General features: G+C 41.1%; 1 protein-coding gene across 1 annotated transcript; it reads left to right on the top strand.

The window, feature by feature from the left end:
* Nucleotides 1-550: 550 nt before the first annotated feature.
* LOC101155847 (5'-nucleotidase domain-containing protein 3) lies at nucleotides 551-13603 on the top strand. Its single transcript, XM_004069928.4, has 14 exons — nucleotides 551-920; nucleotides 2636-2808; nucleotides 2956-3030; nucleotides 3121-3176; nucleotides 4011-4101; nucleotides 4168-4305; nucleotides 4974-5034; nucleotides 5171-5273; nucleotides 5488-5589; nucleotides 5752-5833; nucleotides 5934-6020; nucleotides 8749-8889; nucleotides 12258-12322; nucleotides 12400-13603. The coding sequence occupies exons 1-14, from the start codon at nucleotides 629-631 to the stop codon at nucleotides 12659-12661; spliced, it is 1728 nt and encodes a 575-aa protein (XP_004069976.1). The 5' UTR covers nucleotides 551-628; the 3' UTR covers nucleotides 12662-13603.
* The last annotated feature ends 6934 nt before the right edge of the window (nucleotides 13604-20537 follow it).

Here is a 20537-nt window from a genome sequence, read left to right as displayed (position 1 = left end):
TTCTAAAGCCAAAAGCTTAAGTATTGGAGTGTTGAGCTTTGTGCTCTTTTTATCTTGTCTTTTCTCACAATCCTCTTTTTCATGGCTTGATTCAGTGTGACTGGAAAGCTTAGAGGACAAGACTTACCTGAGTGCATTAGTTCTTTTAAGTTCATTCAGGTAGGGAGATTACCTGCATTCACGGAGGTCATTTGTGCAAGTGGCCTCCAGTATTTACACAGTGATGGGATGCTTTAACAGTCACGGCAGGCCATAGTTAGGGACTAAGCTGGTCAAACTGATTTGTATTTTATTTCATTCCATTTTATTTTGTTTTATTTCATTGTGTTTTGTTTTGTTTTATTTGATTCTATTTTATTTTACTTACACATTAATATATATATATATATATATATATATAATTTTTTACCTGACAATAAAGATCTAGTTCCAAACAACGTGAAAAGTTACTGCTTCGTTAAAGTGCTTGACCGACTGAATTGAAGGACAGACGCATAGTGCTCTGATTGGCTGACTGACCGGGACCTCTCCAAATCCGGAAGTGACGCAGGAAGCCGCACTGTGTTGACATTTTCAGAGGAGCCTGGGACCGCACGCGCTCGTTTCCGAGACTCCTCTCAATCTCGCAATGGCGCCCATGCCGCTGCCTCTTTCGTCTCTTCTGAAGTACACGGAGTGTTTCCAGAGGGCGCGTGGCGTCTGTAATGTCTTTCGGGATTTGCCCCACGGATCGTCCTGGCTTCGCCCGTGGAGGAGGAATTTTTCCAGGGCGATATCTCGTGGAGTCGGTCAGCCGTGGTCCCAACATCAGCCCCGCGCCCCTAACTGCGCAGCATCTGTTTGCAGCAACTACTCGAGCGGCGAGGGCGTCACAGAGAGACTGTGGTCTGTTTACAATGAGACCAAGAGGCAAACACAGGGTATGCGGTTAAACACACACACACACACACACACGGTCACATTTACTGTAACACCACGTTATCAGGAGTGTTCAAGGATGAATCATGCAGGACCAACCCAACCTTTGAGTACATTTTGAATAAATAGCAACCGTCAGTGTAAATAAAGAAAAATGTGTGATAAACCGTAAATGACTTAAAAGGGTTTTCTATTATCAGCGATCGACTAAATAAAATGGAAGTCAACATGCAGAAGTCAGTGTGTTTTTAACATCTGCTTGTTGCATTTTTCTCACGATGGAGGACATGCATAAAGAAAAAAAAGCTTAAAATGTCCTGATGTTTGAAAAAGAGTTTATTTGTGACGTAGAAAATCCACTGGGTGGGCCTCAAGCTCCCTGCTTCCACTAGATGATCCATGTAGGTCTCCTTTCTCCTGGTCTGAGCTGGTATATGCCTCCAAACTGTTCGGCTGGACAGCTCCAATGTTGCTCACTGCTTTTGTTGCATTGGTAATGTTAGACTGGGGGGCAATCACTGTCACCAATCAGGAGTGGACTTTGTGGTCGTCCACACCCTTCACTGAAAGAGGGCTCAGGATGATCTGTCAATCGGACGTTTCAAACTTTTTAGATAGGGGCCAGCGGGCAGCACATGCTTTTATTCAGGCTGATTGGCCTGTTTATAGCTATATAAAAAAAACATATATAAAAAGAAAACATTATTACAAACTTGTTAAAAAGGTATCTGAGCAAGAATGGTTATTCTTACAAATATAATGACTTCTCTGTAGAAGTTTATGGGATTCAGGCTTTTTGGAACCAGCTGGTACTTCCTGTATGCATCGTGAGGGGGAGGAGTCACTCAGTTCTCATACAAAGTCAATGGTGAAAACGTAGAGCTCTCACTTATGGGTGATAGGACCAACAGACCCGGCCAAAACTTAGAGGGGAATTTCTGATGAACTACTTCCGCTCTGCAGAATCTAGTCCTAGAGATCAACACAGGTTTTTTTTTTTTTTGCCTAATAATGACATAATCATAACTAAAAGATCATTGGGAATCGATCAAAATATGATCGGAGTGGGACTTTAATGTGTTTTATTTTGAATCTCTTATGTCTGTGTTCCAGTTTGAATTGAAAACAAGAGTAAACTATCAACCTACTCAATGCTCAAACTTTCAGGTTCACTTCAGTGCAACATTGATCGGTCAACATTTCAGATTTTCACTGTAAAGTAATTTCATTTATTGTGTATTTATAAGTCATAAAACATATTTTTTGTCAGTTGTTGATGTAATAACATTTACTTTTTCTAAATCAAAGTTCCACTATAATTTATTGAAGTGATCATGTTGTAATACTTTTAATTGTTTTTCTTTCAATTTATCTCAGACCAGTAAATAAATTGAATCCTCAAAAAAAAAGAAACTTTTTTTTTCTTTTTAATGATACTTCACCATGACATCAGGAGTAGACTGAGCATCTTTAGTAGAAACAGGCTAGTAAGTTAACTAAGTGTTTTTTCTAACCAAGCTGTTTTCTTTATTTAGAACCTCCTTTGTGGTTTTATATTGAAGTTATATTGTGTTGCTGCATAACTTATCCATATTTTTTTTAGAAAATGTCAACATAAACCTTTGCTTTTGATGTAAGCTGTTAAAAGTAATTATTGATTGTTTTCATCGCCTGTTCATATCAGAGATTTACCTTCAGGTTGTGAATCTGATTCCAGGTATTTCCACTCATGAAGTCGACCCAGACACCATTTTTGCAAACAATGAGATGAGCCTACGAGACATAGAGATCTATGGCTTTGATTATGACTACACCCTGGCCTTCTACTCCAGTCATCTGCACACGCTGATCTTCAACATAGCGCGGGACCTCCTCATCAGTAACCACCGGGTGAGGGCATTAGAGGCAGACTTGGATTGTTCAAACGTGCATTCTTTGGGTGGTTTCTAGTTCATGTTTGAGATTTTAAGTTAGCAATGTTGCCTATTTAGGAATCAAGAACAGTTGTCACTTCAAAGCTTAACTTGATTGTCTTAGTATCCAGAGGGCCTGCGGAAGTACGAGTATATTCCCGATTTTGCTGTCAGGGGACTTCACTACGATGTCCAGAAGGTAAGAAAAGATTTGTCTTGTTATAGTGTTCTGAAACTTTGTGATTAGATTAGTTCTTCTTTTCTAATAGTACTGTATGATTTTCAACAGGCACTCCTGATGAAGATTGATGCTTTTCATTATATCCAGTTGGGAACTGTGTACAGGTAAATGAACCCTTTATTTTTTAAATCATGTTGATGGAAAATATAGGCAACTGTGAGAAGATTAAACTTCAAATATTAAAAAAACTCAAGTTAATTTAACACTTTTTATACAGAGCCACCATGAACCAAAATATTTGTCCTCATGTTGGGTCTAAAGCACTTAGCACTAACCTTTTTCAGGCCACAGACCAGATAACTATCAGACAAGATTTTCATGAATGAAGCGGGCGTCCAGTTTTCTTTAGTGTCCTGTTTACCTTTGACTTTTAAGGATAAAGTTTATCTTCATACTCTGTAAAATACCTGCAGCTGGATTAAACTATATTTGCAGACTAGGTTTTGTGTGGGAACCATTAAAATGTGATATAGATTTTCCTTTAGCTCATAACTGTAAAAAGATCAGACGCCTAAGTCAGGCTCAGGTATATTCTAAATCCGTCTGTTAAATGCCGCTCTAGTTTTCTTTAGTTTTGCTTTCTGGCTCTTTTTTGCATAAAGAAACTTTCCAAATATGTTTTATTTTTTGGTTAACTCTGCTAGCTTGGGGGATTTAATTTAGCCGTCAGAGCAGTTGCTTCACCAAAGTAGCAGATGTATTTTTGACACGTGATCGAGTGGCTCGACATGTGTTAAGAATGACTCGGATGTGGTGAAGGATTCAGTAGTTTTTCAAAATAAAACTTCCTTCAGAATCAGATTAGAAATTAAACGGGGGGAAAAAGGTGGATCATGTTGTTTTTCTCTGTGGTCCGGTTGCAATTGGCCCACAGACCGGTACCGGTTTGCGATCTAGGGGGTCTAAAGGATTTGGGGTACTTCTCGTTTCTCATGCAGAGGTCTTCATCCAGTTCCTGATGAAGAAGTCATTGCCATGTATGAAGGCTGTCACGTACCCCTAGAGATTATGAGTGACTTCTATGGCAAGGTAATGATGTCTGTTCCACCTTAACTGAAAGATCAACTCTAAGAAGGGTTGATTTTCGTCCCACAGAGTTCACACGACCACACCATGAAGCAGTTCATGGATATTTTCTCTCTGCCTGAGATGACTCTCCTGTTGTGTGTGAATGACTACTTCATGAAGCACAACATCGACTATGAGCCCGTCCACCTCTACAAAGACGTGAAGGTGAGTCAGAGTCCTGTTAGCTGGACTGGGCCTGTTCAAGCATTCGCATGTCTGTCCTGTGCTGCTCCAGCCTCTGCCTCTCAAGTTTAGCTCTGAAAAGCATCTTCTAATTTTAGTCGTTCATAGTCGCCCCCAGCTATGCGACTGGCGCTTCACAGGAAGAGCGGTGTGAGCGGAGCTTCTTCTGTGAGGCCAACTGTGGTGCTGCTGGTGTCTGTTCAGCCTCACTCCGTTACACTTTTGACAGAGACTTGTCTTCCCCGCACGTGTTCTGTTTGAACGATGCCTCACATATCTTTTCAGCACAGCCTCTGTTATCTTTTTTTTTTTTTTACTCTCCTGCCTCAACTCTTTTTTTCGCACTTTGAGTTTTTCTGTGTATCAGATGATAAACAAGCCCAGTTCGTCCTAACGTACCCAGGCTTTCAAACGGGAGTCTGTGCGTTGATTACAATCACACAAGTGTGCTCTCACTGAGTCAACAGAGCAGCTAAACTCCTGCTGTCTTCATTTTTCATTTGTATGCCGGGATCTGCGTGCTTTGTTCTTTCAAATCAACTGTTTCACCTGCGGAACAGCAAAGCTGCTGTGAGGGCTGAATACAAATGCGTTTGATGCTTGCATTGGTGTTGGGACTTTCTGGTTCACGGCTCTCCTCTTCTTCTCAGGAAACCATTAGAGATGTCCACGTGAAGGGGATCATGTATCGAGCAGTGGAGGCAGATATTGGTAAAGTTATTACGATGAGCTGCTTGTTCAATAAAACAACAAGTCATTTTGCCATTGCGAGGTCATATTGATTTTCTGGAGGATGCCTTGTTTGAACAAAGTCCCTCATATGTTCTACCTGTTTAATTGTTTTCAGATAAGTACATTTGCTACGGGGAGCAAAGCCACGCTGTCCTGAAGAAGCTGTCAGCGCACGGAAAAAAGATGTTCCTCATCACCAACAGCCCCTTTGACTTTGTGTAAGTGGGAGCAAGTGGCAGTTCAATTCATCAGCATCATCATATGTTTGCTGCTTTACTTAACTGGTGCCTCGTTTTAGAGCTTGACATGACAAACGTGGGCGTGCTTAAGTTTGCAGTTCTCTGCGAAATTGTTGAGGAACCTGACAGATTCCCACCAGCATGTCTCTTGCTGTGTGGACATCTTATTACTGCTGTGTTATTGTCTCCTCAGGGACCGTGGAATGAGCTATATTGTTGGAAAAGATTGGAGGGATCTGTTCGATGTTGTAATAGTTCAAGCTGACAAACCTGGTTTCTTCAACGACAGGAGAAAGTAAGCAGGTTTTTTCTTTTTTCTTAGTGTAGCTTATTTTGTGGTAAGTTTTGTGTATCCCCCCCTTGGGGACTTCTAAGGCAGATGCAATTACGCTAGCTGATACCTGTGTGGCTTGTGCAATAAGGTGCAAACATGTCCTGCGCCTGGCTTTTGTCACAGACCTTTCAGGCGTGTGACAGACAAAGGTGCACTGCTGTGGGACAGAATCCACCGGCTGGAAAAAGGGCAAATCTACAAGCAGGTGCTCTGCCAGGTTTACCTTTCCCAACAAATTACTTTGGATCCTACTCATCATTCAAGCTGTAATTCATTTATCCTTTTTATGTGTTTTTGATCGACAGGGAAACCTCTACGAGTTCCTCAGACTGACGGGTTGGAGGGGATCTAAAGTACTGTACTTTGGAGATCACATCTACAGTGACTTGGCAGTAAGGCATTTATATTTACAACAAATGTGGGAACGGAAAGATCAACAAAAACTACCACTAAAGCAGCCTAATTTCCTCAAAGTCCCACTCCGATAGTCTCTTTATAACTTGAATAACTTGTGATGAAGTGATAGTGATTTTCTAACTATTATGATGCCGTTTTTAGCCAAATTCAAAAAACCTGTGTTGTTTTCTAGGACATAGTTTCTGCAGAGCAGCAGGAGTTTATTGGAAATTTGCCTCTGAGTTGTAGGTGGGACCACTGGCACAGAGTAACCCCTTCCCAACACCCATCACTGAGCTATTTCTTTACACTTTCTCCCGCTAGCTTACAGCTCCTCACACCCCCAATCTAACATAACCCATAACTGCTCCTGATTCACCACAATTTGAAAAACGAAATGCTCAGAAATGCAAGTTGGAGCTCAATATGTCCTCCATCATGTCAATGTCATGTCATGTCAAATGCCACAAAAACATGTTAAAAACACAATTTTCATTGGAGTGGGTCTTTAAATAAAGAACTCATCCACATATAAAGTTATGACAAAAACTGTACCTCATTTTCCTTTTTTCCTTTCAATATTTGTCTCGGAGTTACATCAATACCTCCAAAAAGAATAAGTCATTCTGATCTATTTATAAATGCGCTTCTTCAGCCTTTAGGAGGGGTCTCTCTGACAGAATGTCTGGTCAATGGTTGTCAGCCATGACTTTTTCTTAAGAGCAATGGAACATTCAGTTCAATTCAATTTTATTGGTATAGCCCAAAATCACAACAACAGTCGTCTCGATGGGCTTTTGTGGTTTGCTACAACTCAGCGGAACAGGCCTGTTACTGCAAATACATGTGAAGGAGTTAGTTTATGTATTTAAGGTCTAAACCAGTGGTCGGCAACCTTTTTTACTCAAAGAGCCATTTGGGACCGCCCCTAATGAAAAGAAAGCACCCGGAGCCACAACCCGATTTGCCATCATTATATATATTATGCATGTATATATATTATATCAAGGGTGCTCATTACGTCGATCTTCAAGGACATGAGTGTAGATTGCGGGCCAGAAAAGATTAAAAAAAAGTACCTCTTAAAAATCCACCAGCCAATCAAAATCCTCACTGAGAAGTACGGGGCTTGATTGACATGTAGATTGGCCAATCAGACATCCTCTGAAACATACATCACTGCAAATGCACATTGTGTTCTTTAAAGGATGATACCACCAAAAAAATGGCGTTGGGAGTCACCAGCTGAAGTTCTGGTCTGATCGCTGCATGGAGCGATGTGTTTATCAATGCATGGTAGAAACTGAGAATGTGGAGAGATCAGGTTTATTATTTTGAAGAGTTCTACTTGGTAATCATGTTTCCATGTTTGAGTTCATAAAATCATCCCAGAGAAAGTCTCTGCTTCAACTCCCGCAGGAAAAGCCGCGTCTCAATCTGACACCCGTGTTTCCATCTCTCTGACAGAGTTTGAAGCCAAAGCCCCTCCTCCGCCTCTTTACCTGCTTTTTCTCTCTACCTGTTCACCTGTTCACATCTTCTGCAGTTGAGAGTTGTTTCCCCCGCGCTCCTCAGTGTGTCCTACACAGAGATTGCAAAATACGATAGTCGGGGCGCTCCAGCGCCGCACAAGGATGAAAGAGCCGGACGTAGGTTATAGCGGGGATAGAGCGGGTTAAGCAAATGAATGGAAGAAGGCGGCCTGCTGAAGAAATATTCAATATTGTACACATTTTATTATTAGCCTGAACTATCTTTTATTTAGAAAAATCTTTTATTTTGCTAAACAGTCCAGTGCGGAAAAAAACATCAACAAAAGTTATGTTGGGCGGTTCTTGGCTGGGTTTGGCGGTTTTCAGATGACTTTTGGGCTGGAAAACTGGGACTCTATCTGGCAACACTGGCGCAAACTCTGTCATCAGCGAGTTTCTCTCTGCCCCGCGGCACGTCAAGTTCCCGGCAGAAGATCACTCCGGACCGCGTGTGTACTCCTGCTATCAGCTCTGCAGTTCTCGCCCGATAAATACGAGCTCATTGAGGAAGCTGGTTTTGACGTGGTACGCGCTTCGTACGGAGCCAGCAGATGAACAAACTAAAATAAAATTTAAATATTATAAAACACTCATTATTTTCCAAAGTCACAGGGAGCCACAACAAAAGCATGAAAGAGCCATGGGTTGCCGACCCCTGGTCTAAACATATATGTCTCAGATCCTAGATTGCTCAGACACAGTTATGAATCAGAACTGAAAAAGCTCAACAAAAAACTAAGATGATTACTCCACATCAATCACACAATGAAACTTGTTGCCATATATATTGTTTTTTTTTAACTTACATTACCATACGAACATTTTATAATATATTTGTGTCTGGTTAAATTATAATATTCCTCTGGTATAGTTGTCTTCTGCCCTGTGGGACCTTTCTGACAAAGACGTTGTGCACATTTTCCTCTCCTCATTTGTGCAGCTACACTGAGTCTTTATTAGGCTGTTAAATGTCACTGCAGCATCATCTTAGTGGGAGTATGAAAGTATAATTGAAGAATATTGCTGCATTTGATCTCATGTTGCTCTGCCTCTAGTCTATAAAGCAACATTCTCTGTTCTTACATTTTTCTCCTCTAATTTTTTTTTATTTTTTCCAGATATCTGACACAAATCCCCCAACTAAATGTGTAATTTTGTTCATCCTACGTGAAAACCTTATCTGTTTCCTCAGGATCTAACCCTTAAACACGGATGGAGGACAGGAGCCATCATCCCTGAGCTGCGGAAGGAGATCAAGATCATGAACACACCAGAGTTTGTGCACATGATGTCCTGGTTACAGGCCCTAACTGGACTTATCGAGCAGATGCAGGTTAGAAGACCATAGAAGATACTTTTTTGTTTCAATTTAGTGAGATTGTTTTGCCCTTTTGTTTTGATATTTTAAATGAAGGCAGTTGTTTAACATTGCATTGTTTAAAACTTGTTCTATACAATGTCCTTTTATTGTTCCATCTTTAAAGTGGTTCCCTGACTAAAGCTTTTTCAGGTGATGCCCCACGTCCACCTATAGGGTTTCTTTGATTGGTTAAGCTTCTCAAAGTGCCCCCCTGTCATTTAATTCAATAGTACCCAGGACGCAGACTGGTACCGGTTGTTGGGACAGTTCGTAACGGGTTGCAGAGAAAAATCAACACGACCTAAAATTTTCTGTTTTATTTATAATCTGATTCTGATGGAAGTTTTATTTTAGTAAAGTACTGTGTTCTCCACCACATCCAAGTCATTCTTGACACATGTCGAATCACTCGGTCATGTGCCAAAAATACATCTCCTACTTTCTGAAAGCGACTGCGCTGACCGCTAAATTGAAACCCCCAAGCTAGCAAAGTTAACAAACGTAAAAGCAAACGTATTTGCACCTTAAAAGTGAGACGAGGGTTAGCATTCAGTTGGCGTTCAATTCTTCATCTTCCATTTTGACATTTATGGGTTAAGGGATAATTTATATCACATTTCAATGGTTCCTGCACAAAATCCATTGTATAACAAAGTTAAAACAGCTACAGATATTTTACAAAGGTTTAAGATAAACGTTACCCTAAAAGGTTAATGGAAACTGGTAGCTAAAAAAACAACAAAAAATAAATAAAACAGCCACTCCAACCCAGTACAGGCCAGTTTCATGAAAATATTGTCTTACAGTGGGGCCAAAAGTTCTCCCACTTAAGAAGATGAGAGGCCTGTAATCTCATAGGTATACCTCAACCACGAGAGACATACTGTATTTAGACAAAAGAATCCAGAAAATCACATTTTCTGATTTTTGAATAATTCATTTGAATTTGTATTGTATAAGTATTTGGTCATCTACAAACAAGCAAGATTTCTGGCTTTCACAGACCTGTAACTTCTTCTGTAAGAGGATCCTCTGCCCTCCACTCATTACCTGTATTATACACGCATGCACTTAGAAATTCACACACCTGTCCACAACCTCAAGCAGCCACACTCCAAACTCCACCATGGCCAAAACCAAAGAGCTGTCTAAGGACACCAGAAACAAAATTGTTGATCTGTACCAGGGTGGGAAGACTGAATCTGCAATAGGTAAATAGCTTGTTGTGAATAAATGAACTGTGGGAGTGATTATTAGGAAATGGAAGACATACAGGACAATGATAATCTCCCTTCATCTGGAGCTCCCCCCAAGATTTCACTCTGTGGGGTCAAAATGATCACAAGGACAGTGAGCAAAAATCCCAGAACCACATGGGAGGACCTAGTGAATGACCTGCAGAGAACTGGGACCAAAGTAACAAAGGCTACCATCAGTAAGACACTACGCCGCCAGGGACTCAAATCCTGCAGTGCCTTACATGTCCCCCTGCTAAAGCCAGTACATGTGGAGGCCAGTCTAAAGTTTGCTAGAGAGCCTTTGGATGATCCAGAAGAGGATTGGGAGAATGTCCTATGGTCACATGAAACCAAAATAGAACTTTTTGGTAAGAATTTTACTCGTCGTGTTTGGAGGGGAAATAATGCCAAGTTACATCCAAAGAACACCATACCTACTGCAAAGCACGGAGGTGGGAACATCATGCTTTGGGGCTGTTTTTCAGCAAAGGGACCAGGACGACTGATCTGTGTAAATGAAAGAATATATGGGGGCATGTATAGTCAGATTTTGAGTGAAAACCTCCTTCCATCAGCAAGGACATTAAATATGAAACGTGGCTGAGTCTTTCAGCATTACAATAATCCCAAACACACTCCCAGGTAATGAAGGAGTGGCTTCGTAAGAAGCATTTCAAGGTCCTGGAGTGGCTTAGCTAGTCTCCAGATCTCAACTCCATAGAAAATCTTTGGAGAGAATTGAAAGTCTGTGTTGCCCAGCGACTGCCCCAAAACAACACTACTGTAGAGGAGATCTGCATGGAGAAATGGGCCAAAATACCGGCAACAGTTTATGAAAACCTTGTGAAGACTTACAGAAATTACTGCCGTCACTGCCAACAAAGGTTATATAACAAAGTATTGAGTTAAACTTTTGATTTTCTGCATTTCTTTTCTCTTTTTGTCTCTTATAGTTGAGGTATACCCATGATGGAAATGACAGGCCTCTATCATCTTTTTAAGTGGGAGAACTTGCACAATTGGTGGCTGAAAATAATTTTGCCCCCCCCCTGTTTATTAAACTGCTCTGTGTCCTGAAATAGGTTAGGGACCACTGATTTATTAAACCTATTCTTTAGAATTGTTACTTGCTATAATTTCTTTGCACAGAAACACTTGACAGGTGTCATGGATATGAATACACAGGAAATACTTCAGGTAAAACTAACACCCTATAAGGAATTCTTTAACTCAAATTATCAAAGAAAGAAACTGTATGTTTAGATCGAAGTAGTTTTAGTTCAAAGAAATACAATGGTCAAATGGTGTGGGAGGGGTATTTGCATTTTCTTTTCTGCTGCTTTTGTTACACATCTTTTAGAAATTGCTTGTGTGACAGATGCAGTACAGTAGGGCTGTCATTTTTGTCCCCCAAACCTCTGGCCAATTAAAACCCATCATGATAATTAGAGAAAGTTTATTGGCAAATCCAGCTTCATTTTGAGTTTGGCCCTTTGAAATAGCATGAATATCCAACTGTCAGAGTTGTGTTACTGTCCATGAAAATAAGCTGCTAACACTGGTAAGAAATATCTTTTAGGAACATGAAATAACTTGGGCATCCTTTACGGCCAAAAACAGACTTCAAAAGCAACTTGATCAGACCAAAAAAAAATTCTAAGAAGCACAGCAGAAACCCTTAAGGATATGTTGGAAGAACTCCCTCCCTTGTACCCTACCAGAAAGATTTGCTCACATCAGGAATTTGGAATATCTTTCAGATTAAATGGATCAAATGAAAACCATTCCAATTCACAGTCTCATCAGTTGTCACACACCTGGTTGGGTGAAATTTGTGCACACATTTGACCCATCCTCTGTACTAGGAACCATTTGGTGGTACAAGTTGCCAATCCAACCCATTGCCATTTTCTAGAATCTTTGGTACGACCTGATGGTTTTGAACTCCCGACTTCCCAGTCTCACACTCTACCACTTACCTGGTCATTCTAACAACTCAGTAAATTTGGTTTTGACTTTCAGACTGTTTGTGCCAACTATAGAACATGAAAGCCAAGAAAACACACAGAATTCCTCATAGTTCTTCTGTACTTTTGCTGGCAGGTGCACTGGGATCCAGCATCTCAAGCTGTAGTTGAAGAGTGGATCAAAGAAAGAGATGCAATGAGGTAACAAATACCAAACATTTGGGCTGCTCCATTCATTTATTTAAATCACGATTTGAGGATATGGGTTTTCTCTGCAGGTCACAAACGAAGGACATCTTTAATGCACAGTTTGGGAGCCTCTTTCGTGCGTACCACAATCCCACCTACTTCTCTCGCCGACTGTCACGCTTCGCTGACATCTACATGGCCTCCATTAGTTGCCTGCTTAACTATGACCTCCGGCACATCTTTTTCCCTCGCCGCACTCCTCTGCAGCACGAATCCCCATACTGGCTAGAATACAATCCCTCCGGTTGCTCGGCCTCGTCTCCAGCCCCTAAGGACCAAAGCAGAGTCTAATTCATTCATCAGAGAGATTATCAGAGATCCAGAAATTAAATGTACTGTCCAAACTTTGTTTTGTCTTAGGGGGTGTTTTTAGATATGTGTGTGTGATTATTTTAATGGTTGGGATACATTTGTTAAACTTAAAACATGTTAGTTATGTGTCCTTTAAAAGAATTTAGTCTTAAGAGAGGAACACTGGTTTTTTTTGCTATTTAAGTAAAAAGTGTGTGTATTTGTATGTGAGTGTGTGTTTCTGAGAAGTGTATTTATTTAAAAATGGATGCATTGCCTAACCTAACACTAGGGGGCAGACAAGGTGCAGGTTTTAACGTGCATTTGTTGTGCATTGCCTTTTTGTCCTTTGCATCTCTAGCGAAATGGGTATTTTACATTCACATTACATACTCCGTTGCCTTAATCTGCACTTCACATTGCTGCCGGCTGTGTGTTTTTATAATAGGCTAATGTAATTTGTGGCAGTCAAGCTTTTTGTAAATTTCACCAGGCGGCATCTTTGTTAATTCAGCACTCATGCTGACACACATCGCACTTTGATCTACTGAGATCTTTGCGTTTAATAGTTTTAGATGCTTCCACACATAGTCGACTGATTGCTTCATCTCAGAGGAGGAGGAGGCAGAAGAGGAATGAGAGTGTCTCAGGAAGAATGGAGCGTCACTGGTACATTTGGTGGAAATGCTGCGTTTTAATCTGTGAAGGAAGCACAATTGAGCTCCTTACACTTCAGTTTTGCAGAGGATGGCTGAAGTCTTTTTATGTCTTGACATAAAGGCTTATTGAGAAGAAATTTGACAAATATAAGGGAAGGGAATATAAAAGATCTGCGAGAGCTGGGACTGCAATGGAGATTTTTTGTTGTTGTGTTTCTTATGCATATTAATGATGTGTATTTTTATGTCATTTCACTATTAAAGTCCCATTGATTGATTTTCACCCAGTATTTGGGCTCGTATTTAAAGGACTTCATGAGGCCTTAAAATTGATGTTTCAAAAAAGGCTATATCATGCCATTCTTAATTATATGCCCCTTGCATTAGCAATAAATCTTGTTTGTCTCCAGGTCTCTTCTGGCGGTTTAGCCATAATATGACGACATCAACCCAACCTCTCCCTTTGTGCTGACTGTCTTTTCATTGGTTTATTGTTCAGAGGCTATCACAGCTGTGCAGATTGAAATCCACAAAATTTGTCATCAGTTGCGTTTGCAACCTCGGATAAAATCATTTTTCTCCTAATGCACAATTACAGGCAAGTAACATAAAAGTCACAGGGATGTGTTGAGATTGAGCTTGCCCTATCCCAATCTACAAAAGAAAAAAATGACAGATATAGAGTGGGGGCAATGTAACTATATACGTTCAGGGATCAAACAAAAATTAGTCCAAAAGCGTAGACACTCTTGACTAGGAATGGGCCGAGATTACATTTTTCAGATCGATACCGATATTTCCCCTGCAACTGTGGCCGATAGCAGATATTTGCAGACACCAATACTTAAGTGTCTACAGTAACACAAAGTTTAGATTTCCTTTTTGTTTCTGTATAAGAAATGCACAACTTGTCTATTACTGGACGTTCACATTGTACTTGACCTTTTTAACATTCAGCAAAAGATCTCATAGGAGCAAGTTTCACTTTAAATCGTTCATATAAATATATCTGAAAGCATTCAGACCATTTATTGATTATTGAACATAACTGTAAACCATAAGCTCCCCATTGCCAGGGATCCATAGGAAGAACATGTATCCCTATCAAAAATAACATTTACCTGAAAACAGTCAATTACTTTGGCTTCCCAATCCCAAAAATTTAGGATTGGAAAGAGTCCCTGTTCAACTGCTTTAACTTCCCAATGTTGAAGGAGTTGAACAGGGACTCTTTTTAATTCACAGAAGTGCCAACCATTGGTCGTGGAAGGGAAATTAATAATTGCGGTCTGTGCCCGGTTGGAATTCTATAACACCACGTCTTTCATATATCGGTACCCTTTCGACATTTCACACCAAGCCTCTTCCAGCTGGAGGTAAACACGCTACTAGTATTGGGTCCACTGTAAACACCATACGCTAAAAGCGAGTTCCAGAACCCCCTAAACGTTGGTTCATGAACGAACATTACATGCATTACATGTGTACATAGCATAAAATACATGCTGTGCTCTCATCCCCCCTGATCCCTTACACGCTCGTGATCACAGAAGAGCCACAGGACCCCCCCCAATCAAAGCAAGCATCCAGACCAGGGAGTTACCACTGCTCTGCCCCCGTTCTATGAAAACTTATCCACTTTGTGGAAGATCCCCCTGAGGAAAACACTGGAATTTTCGTGCTGTAGAATCCATCTCTTCTGATATCAGCAACTTGAATCTTCAGACTGGCAATGTCCGTTTAATTTTATGATCGCCCTTCGTGGATTGGAAGTTGCTACAAACTCCCATGGTTGGCAGTTAATTACTTTGGTAAAACTACATTCAAACAGCTTTTCTTTGAATGAATTTAACCTTTTGTTTGTTTTAAATTTCGTGTAAAAGTTTTGTTTCTCTCGCCCAGGTTTGGATTCTCCCTGCACCGTAGCCAATCTTGCCTTTGAGCTCTACAATGCAATGAGCAGTCCAAAGAGTAGATTCAGGCTTAGCGTGCACAGAAGCATCACGAACCCGCTGTTTGTCTGGGTGTTCTGCCTGTTTGTGGCCACTATTCAAGGGTTCCTTAAGGGGTCCATACTCCTTGTTCTATAGCTTGGGTGGGGGGGGGGGGGGGGTGTGTCATAGAGCAACTACAGCTTTCATGTCCTCTGTGCCGTGCTCTGCTTTATCTACTATTTCAAAGTGCTGACATCTTAAAAAAAAGAGGCTGGCTCATTTTCTTTTTGTACATTTATTTTTTTACTCTTTAGTATTTCAAATGCATTATTTTGACCCTCTTTGCATAACACGGGTTATTAACTTCGAAGTAGTTAAAATGTCTCTCCAGCTGAACAGAAGCCTTGAGCAACAGGGGGAGCACTCCAGGCAGAGGGAACCAATCATCCCATCTTAATGATCCTGGGTATGGTTGTTGAGTTTTTTATTTGTTGGCTACCCTACACAGTGTTGTCCGTGGTGGTGGTTGCAGCTCCAGAGCTGTGCATTTCTCCATTGGTTGCCACCTTGCCCGTGTGTTTTGCAAAGACCAGCCGTCTCTATAACCCCATCATCGACATCCTTTCAAACAAAAGGTGAGAACATCTTTGAACTCATCAGTGGCACTTCTTCTTCTTCCTCTTCTTTCGCCTGTTCCACCAGTTGGGACATACAGTAGGTCACAAAGAAGAGCTCTCCAGGCAGACTGGTCTTGGGCGAGTCCTTCTAGCTGTTCCCACGGTTTCCTCATGCTATTGGCCCCTGCTTCCAGTCTCGGCGCCACGTGTTCCTAGGTCACCCCCTTTTAATTTTTCCTTGGGGATTCCATGTCAGTGCCTGCCATGTAGTGCTGGATTCAGGTTTTCACTGAAACTAAATAAACTACAATTAAGTAAATACAAACTTTAAAACATACAATTAGCTTTGAACTTGCAAAAAATATGTATTCAGTTTTATGTTATTCTATCTGATAGTTACCTTTTTTTCAGCTTGTTTTACATTTTTGAATGCTTTTGTTGAACTCCTTTTTTCTAGATTTTTATATCTTACAAGATAGGCCTTATAAGATTGGCACAAAAGTGCCACAGCTTGTACTGTTCTTGGAAGACCTTAAGGTCACAAGGACACCAGGTCAGGGAACCTGCAGTGCAGGTTTTCATTGATAAGAGAGCTTTAAAGGAAGGTTTGTTGGTATTTGCCAGTACCCGAGTGGCACTTCAGGAGCCGGAAAACACTTTCTAGAAAAAGATCGACTCAAGTGACTCTTCTCGGCCGAGTGTTATTTTTATAAAGAGCTGAGAACGAAAATCCAAAAGGTCAGAGTTTATCAGACATCTGCAATGATTCCTTTGAAAAAAACAAGTCAGGTGCAAGATTGACTTTCAAAAAGAGGTTGTTTTTTCTTATCTCTTCTAAAAATTATTATATTTAATCTATTTTCAGATTGTGTTATATGGCTGGGAGCACTTGTTTTTCTGCATCTGTTTCTTTCAGCGAGAGAATTCAATAAGGCAGTTTTCATTTCTGTGATTTATTTGAGCTAAGCCAACTGTTACCCTCTGTGTGTGTGTTTGTTGATGTTTAGATACCTATGGGTATCTTAGGAACTCAACAAAGAGTTTAAACCAACAGAAAACACACACAAAAAAACTTTTGTGACAACAAGGAGGTGGTGGTAATTTTCCATTTGTATGCATTTTTAACAAGACTATAGGCAGCCAGACTGCGTGGATAAACAGTGAGAAGGCGAAACCTCATTTGTTCCTAAACTAAATCAAGTGTGCCTGGGTTTATGCGCTGGGGGTAGATAAGTCTTTTTAGGATGTTAGATATTGAACAATTTCAGGATGTCTGCTACTTCAATATGTAGGCTATAATTACATTATATCATAGATACAAACAGTACAGCCGAGTAGTCACATCTTTTTGTTTTGTTTTTTGGAAGCCTCATATTAGATAGACAGAGACGTTTCCTTTGACTGCAATAGTAGATTGCATAAAATCACTGAACTTAATTCAGCAGAGACCAAAGGTCATCAAGTCTGCAGTTAAACGAAATTATTATTTTTTTTTGCTAACTATGTAACTAAGTGTTTTAAATAAATAAAAACCTGACAACAGTGCACAAATAAATAAGAAAAATATGTTGAGCTGCAAAAGCCAAAATAAAGTCTTCTTTTGATCAACTCACAGCAAAATCTAAAATGATTCTCATGGATTATCCCGTCACTAATCAAACGTAAAGCTGAAAAATTTAAATTAAATAGATGTGATGATTAAAAAATAATAATTTGTTGTGTCTTAAATTCATTTTCACAGGTAATTGTGTTTGAATTATGTTCAGCTACAAAAAGAGCTGCTATTTATTTAATTTTACTGTTATGCAGCAACGACGGGATTCACAGTATAGGACATAGACTTTGCTCCACTTTGGTTCCATAATCAATAATGGGAGACGCTTTTATTTAGTAGACATTACAGACTCTCATCTTTGGTTAAAGTGTAATTGTACGCTTCTGATTGTGATTCTGTTGTTTCCTTCTGACACCTCCATTCCCACATTTACTGCTCATGCTGTAAATTTAAATTGGCTCATAAATAAGGTGTTTCCAACCCTTTCAGCACCCTGAAGTAGCAGTGATTGTTGCGTGACTCATGATTTGTAAAGATGTCCTGTAAGTTGTTGAGCAGATTATGTTCCTACGTTCAAACAAGATGTTTCTTTAGTCCAGTATGCAGGCTGGTCAGCAGCACAATAATTGTACTAATCTAATCCCAGATTTGGCGTACTTCTTAAAATTCTACATTTAAGCAAAGAGTATTTTACACTTCATCTGTAAAACAGGATTACACAATGTTGCGCTCTAATCCTGCAGCCCTGCTTCTGTCGAGAACTCCTTACTCATCCATCAGGCAGGTCCACTGCCAAGCTGTTAACCTCAGTGGGGGTTGGTTTAAAATGAAACAGACGGCGCTGAGCTGCGGCACAATGCCATGCCATCGTCATTAACGTCTCTCAGATCCACCTCTGCCTACCTTCATAAAATCAAATTTGTCGAGGGTTGAGGCAACAATGACGTGTTTGCGATCCAGTTAATGGCAATCACTTGTTCCCCCCAGTTGTTGCTGGTGCACTTCACAGGTTTTAATGAATGTGAACAGGGAGGGCTCCTGAGGGACTCGCCGGTGCTGTGGAGTGATAATGAAAAGGGCGGGCACTTTAGTGCGACTCGTCGAAGGTACAGCTTTGCTCATAAGTCATCCGTCGGAGACCCAGTCTGGATGTTTGCTCAATACACAGAGTGAACACACACAGCTGAGCATGTTGACTCCTTGAACCTGAAGATGAGAGGCCAGTCAGCACCTGCATGGGACTCTGGGAATGTCACCGTTTGGGAGGAATACATCAACGTTGGCCTTGTGGTAGCAAACAGCTTGGTTCTGTTCATCACCTCTTTTGTGGGGATAGCTGCAAACAGTTTCGTCATCCTGGCAGTATACCATCAGAAGTCTTTGCAAACGTCTGTGAATGCGCTGGTGGTGAACCTTGCCGTCATAGACTTCCTGCGCTGCACAGTTGACTGCCCCTTCCTGCTAACCATCATCATCACTGTGCATCAGGGCGGGCGTGTGGACGGTTGGGTCTGTGACACACAGATGGCTTCTTTCTACTTCAGCAGCTGTCTCCAGTTGTTGACACTGGCGTGCATCAGTGGGGAGAGATACCAGGCGGTGGCACAACCCTTCAAAGAAAGTCGGCGTAAGAGACGGCTCGCGGTGCTCATTCCGCTCACGTGGACATTGGCTGTTCTGGTGGCAGCTTTGTGTTTGAAATACTTGAAAAACTCCCCCGTTTATGTGAGATGCACCGGTCCACTGAGGGGACCGTCCTCCCCCTATGACACCGTTGGACTGTACATGCTGCTCCCTCTGTGGGCTGCCTGCTTTGCTGTCATTATTGGATTCTACACTCGCATATTTGCCCTTTTGAGATCACACAACCGCAAAATATTTGATGAAGGTACCTCAGCTGTGAAAAAAGACCCAACTGAAGGTGACCAGAGGAAACTGGACATGTCCATTTTGGAAAATGCCCACAAGAAGTCGGAGCAAAAGCAAATCCTGAGCATACGTGTTGCTCCAACACAGACAGAGCCAAATCCACTACAGGAAAACTCCCTGCTGACCTCTGGAGAGGCTGCGCGATGTGTCTCAGTCGGCTCTGAGAAGAAAACAGAATTTAAAAATACACTGGAGATGAGTCAGCCCCTCACAGAGCATGCTGTGGAGAAACAGTTCAAAACACAGCAATGGAGAGAGTGCTCCATGAAAACGGAAGCAAAGGCATCATATCAACTTTCAGTTGTTGATAGGGAGAGCATGAGGATGCCGGGGGTGTCAAGCGATTCTAATGGAGAGAAAGAGCCCAGAGAACGTCTGGAAACTGTCAAAACCCCCACAGAAACGAGCCCCAAGGCACTGTTCCAGGATCCTGAATATATTTCTGTCCTACAGTCTGATCTGACACTATCTAATAACAAAAAAGAGGAAGCAACAGCGGCTGTTTCAGCATTACATCAGGTGTCCTCACAACCCCCAGTCAATGACGCTGTTAAAGAGTCTGCAGTGATGGAAGGAGCTGTTTGCATGATGCCGTCAAAAGCAGGTAAAGAGAGAGCAAGAAAAAAGAAGGAGAGTAAAATGGCCAAGCGTGCTGGCTACATTATTATAACCTTTCTCTTATTCTGGCTGCCCCTGATCATCACCATCATGGTGAATTGTCTCATTAACAGAAACAAGAACACACAGGTGAGTGAATGGACCAAACCCCTTCTTACATCATGTTGGGAGATTTAATTTCCAAACAGGTGGCTGTTTAAGACTTTTTTCTTTCTTTTTCTGTTGTTTTCAGATGTTAATCGCTCAGAACTTGGATGTCCTGTCGGTGTCGGTTGCCTGCATCACTTCCCTGAGCGACCCGATGATATACGCTGCAGTGAACCCTCAGTTTCGCTCAGAGTTTTATAAGCTAAAGAATTGGGTTAAATCCAAAGTCAAATGAGCCAGTTCAATCAGGCAGTTTTTTTTTATAATGTTTACTGAGTAAAACCCAATTGCAACTAATCAGCTCCCTACTTGTTAAAATGTGAGTCCTTATTTGGACGTAAGAGACCTATTATTTTACACACCACTGTGCTATGTTAGATTCTACGCAGGCTGACTTTTCATAATTTGCTGAGCAGT

The sequence above is a fragment of the Oryzias latipes genome, chromosome 6 (genome assembly GCF_002234675.1).
Source record: "Oryzias latipes chromosome 6, ASM223467v1".
NCBI lineage: Eukaryota > Metazoa > Chordata > Actinopteri > Beloniformes > Adrianichthyidae > Oryzias > Oryzias latipes.
The sequence above is the reverse complement of the archived record's forward strand: the minus strand, read 5'-3'. Positions and strand labels throughout refer to the sequence as shown.